The 3,091-nt window shown below is 39.0% G+C and overlaps 1 protein-coding gene across 1 annotated transcript in view; it reads left to right on the top strand.

Annotated features, from left to right (window-relative positions):
• The window catches only part of SF3B1 (splicing factor 3b subunit 1), a 43,034-nt gene that overhangs the window by 38,275 nt on the left and 1,668 nt on the right, over positions 1–3,091 (top strand). The window contains exons 17-19 of the mRNA XM_023516889.1: positions 1–95; positions 2,319–2,591; positions 2,864–2,915. Coding sequence (XP_023372657.1) covers positions 1–95; positions 2,319–2,591; positions 2,864–2,915 — 420 coding nt within the window. The remainder of the gene's footprint in view (positions 96–2,318; positions 2,592–2,863; positions 2,916–3,091) is intronic.

Here is a 3,091-nt window from a genome sequence, read left to right as displayed (position 1 = left end):
ATTTGCTTTGAGCTTTTAGAGCTCTTAAAAGCTCACAAAAAAGCTATTCGCAGAGCAACAGTCAACACATTTGGTTATATCGCAAAGGCCATTGGGTGAGTATTATTTACTTTCATTTTTAAAAAATTACTTGTTAATAAGCCTGTTGTGGTGTTGAAAAATACTTTTATGTAGAAATCTCTTGAGACATGGTTTGGGTGATACAGTTAAGAAAGCACTACATTTAACCAACCACAGACCTTCTAATATGTGGAATGTTTTCTTAAATTTTTCAATGAATTAAAGTAGGTTAGAGGTTTGAACTTTCCTTTAATTGCATTTTAGACATTTTCAGGGAGGGACACAATAACCATTTTCAGAATAATTTCAGATTTTTGTTTGCCTTTTTTTAGTGTATTGCTTAAAATACTAAGAAAGATTCTTCATCTCAGAGTCACCTTCACTCAAGTCTCATGTTAATGCTTTATGTGTTGTTTGTTTGTGTTTTGGGGGGGAAGGGACAAAGTCTCACTCTCTTGTCACCCTGGGTAGAGGGCAGTGGCATTGTCATAGCTCACAGCAACCTCAGACTCCTGGAATCAGGTGATTCTCCTGCCGCAGGTGTTTTAGTTGTATTTTCTTCTATTTTTCCCCCCCTTTTTAGTAGCACCTGGGTCTTGCTTTTTGCTCAGCCTGATCTGAGACTCCTCTGAGTTCAAGCAGTCTACCCACTTCAGTCTTCCAGAGTGTTATGATTACAGGCATGAGCTACCACACCAGGCCACCTTATGTGGTTTTTAAATGTTATTCTAACCTGGCGCAGGAGCTTATTATGCCTGTGATTCCAGTACTTGGGAGGCCAAGGAATTGGAGATCAGCTGGATAACCCAGTAAGATTCTAATATCTGGGCATGGAGGCACATGCCTATAGTCTTATCTACTGGGGAGGCTGAGGTGGGAGGAGCTCTTGAGCCCAGGGGTTCAAGGCTGCAGTAAATAGTCACTACAGAAAGTGAGACACTATACATGTAGAAGTTGGCTTATTAGGTAAGAAAATACTTTCAAGATAAATATAACAAAGTAGAATTATCAGAGCACTGCCACCTGGCCAAAAAATGGCATTACACCATTTCTCTCTTTTTTGGGTAGCAATAATGTTTCAGTGGTGATGAAGTCAAAAAATTTGCAATGAATGCCTATTGTGCACACTTTCTAGTCCCAGCATCTGTCTAAACTGTGCAATGAAAATAATTTTATGGTTGGGGGTCACCACAACATGAGGAACTGTATTAAAAGGTTGTAGCATTAGGAAGGTTGAGAACCACTGCTGTGAACTTAGAGACAACAGTTTGGGTTATTTCTTCTCACCATAGGTTGCTTATTTCTAGTTCCTTTTTTATTTTTTGCAGTTTTTGGAAGAGGCTGGGTTTGAACCCACCACCTTCGGCATATGGGGCCGGCACCATACTCCGTTGTGTCACAGGCACTGCCTAGTAATTTTTTTTTTTTTTTGGTAGAGATAGAGTCTCACTTTATTGCCCTCCGTAGAGTACCACAGCATCACACAGCTCACAGCAACCTCCAACTCCTGGGCTTAGGAGAGATTCTCTTGCCTCAGCCTCCCAAGTAGCTGGGACTACAGGCGCTCACCACAATGCCCGGCTAATTTTTTGTTGCAGTTGGCCAGGGCCAGGTTTGAATCCGCCACCCCTCAGTATGTGGGGCCCTACCCACTGAGCCACAGGTGCCACCCTCTAGTTTCTTTTTTGACAACTCCAAGAATTACTGAAACATTTCATTAAATTTCAGAAATTTTTTTTTTGAGACAGAGTCTCACTGTGTCACCCTGGGTAGAGTGGTGTGGTATCACAGCTCACAGCAACCGCCAACTCCTGGGCTTAAATAATTCTCTTGCCTCAGCCTCTGGGATTATAGGCACCCGCCACAACGCCCGGCTATGTTTTGGTTGTAGTTGTTGTCACTGTTGTTTGGATTCAAACCCTCTAGCTCTGGTGTATGTGGCTGGTGCCCTAGCTGCTAAGCTATAGGTGCCAAGCCAGTATTTCAGAAAATTTCAGAAAGACAAAGTATTTCCGAAAAATTAGAGGCTGAAAATTACATTTCAAAGTGAATTTATCTGGATTAGATTTTGTAAAAACTTTTTATAGTTTCTTTGAAGTTCTTAAATAGAAATAACTAATGCCAGTGACTTGAAAGTATGACATTTTATCACTGAGGTCCTTTATAAAATTCTATTCTTACATGTTCTTTTCCCTCCAAAAACATTTGATTTGTAATTACAACAGTTTGCTGACATGTTTGATATTTTGTTTCTTCAGCCCTCATGATGTATTGGCTACACTTTTAAACAACCTCAAAGTTCAGGAAAGACAGAACAGAGTTTGTACCACTGTAGCAATAGCTATTGTTGCAGAAATGTGTTCACCTTTCACAGTACTCCCTGCTTTAATGAATGAGTACAGAGTTCCTGAACTGAATGTTCAAAATGGAGTGTTAAAGTCACTTTCCTTCTTGTTTGAGTATATTGGTGAAATGGGAAAGGACTACATTTATGCTGTAACACCTTTACTTGAAGATGCTTTAATGGACAGGTGAGTGACTTGAACTAAATGCAAGAAAATAATTATAATCCTTCATTTTAGAACTTATTAGAATAATTATTAGATGATTTATTTGTTGTCATGTAGGTAAAGAAGAAATACCTGGATTCTTATGACACCGTAAATATAACTTAGTACCTCAACATGTGTGCTATAGTGGTTCCCAAAATTTTCCTTAAAAGCCTGGCCACCTGGTGCTCAATGAAGTAGGGCAAATCACCCTGGCTCCATAGTCCTCAATGACAGGAACCTATGCATCATAGTATAGTTGTTAATGTTTGTGACCTACAGTTAGACATGATGTCCTATGTACTAGTAAGTTGAGGTAGTAACGCCATCAAAAATCACTAAATGAGAAGAACCAATAACTTTAATTGGAAAATTTATTATTGGGGGATACTGTTTCCACTATTATGATAATTAAGTCAGACATTGCAATAAATAAAAGAATGTAAGTATGAGGTTTTTTTCTTATGCCTTTTTTTTTTTTT

The sequence above is a fragment of the Otolemur garnettii genome, unplaced genomic scaffold (assembly GCF_000181295.1).
Source record: "Otolemur garnettii isolate 467f Iridium unplaced genomic scaffold, OtoGar3 scaffold00100, whole genome shotgun sequence".
Classification (NCBI taxonomy): Eukaryota; Metazoa; Chordata; class Mammalia; order Primates; family Galagidae; genus Otolemur; species Otolemur garnettii.
This window is presented reverse-complemented; position numbering and strand designations above follow the sequence as displayed.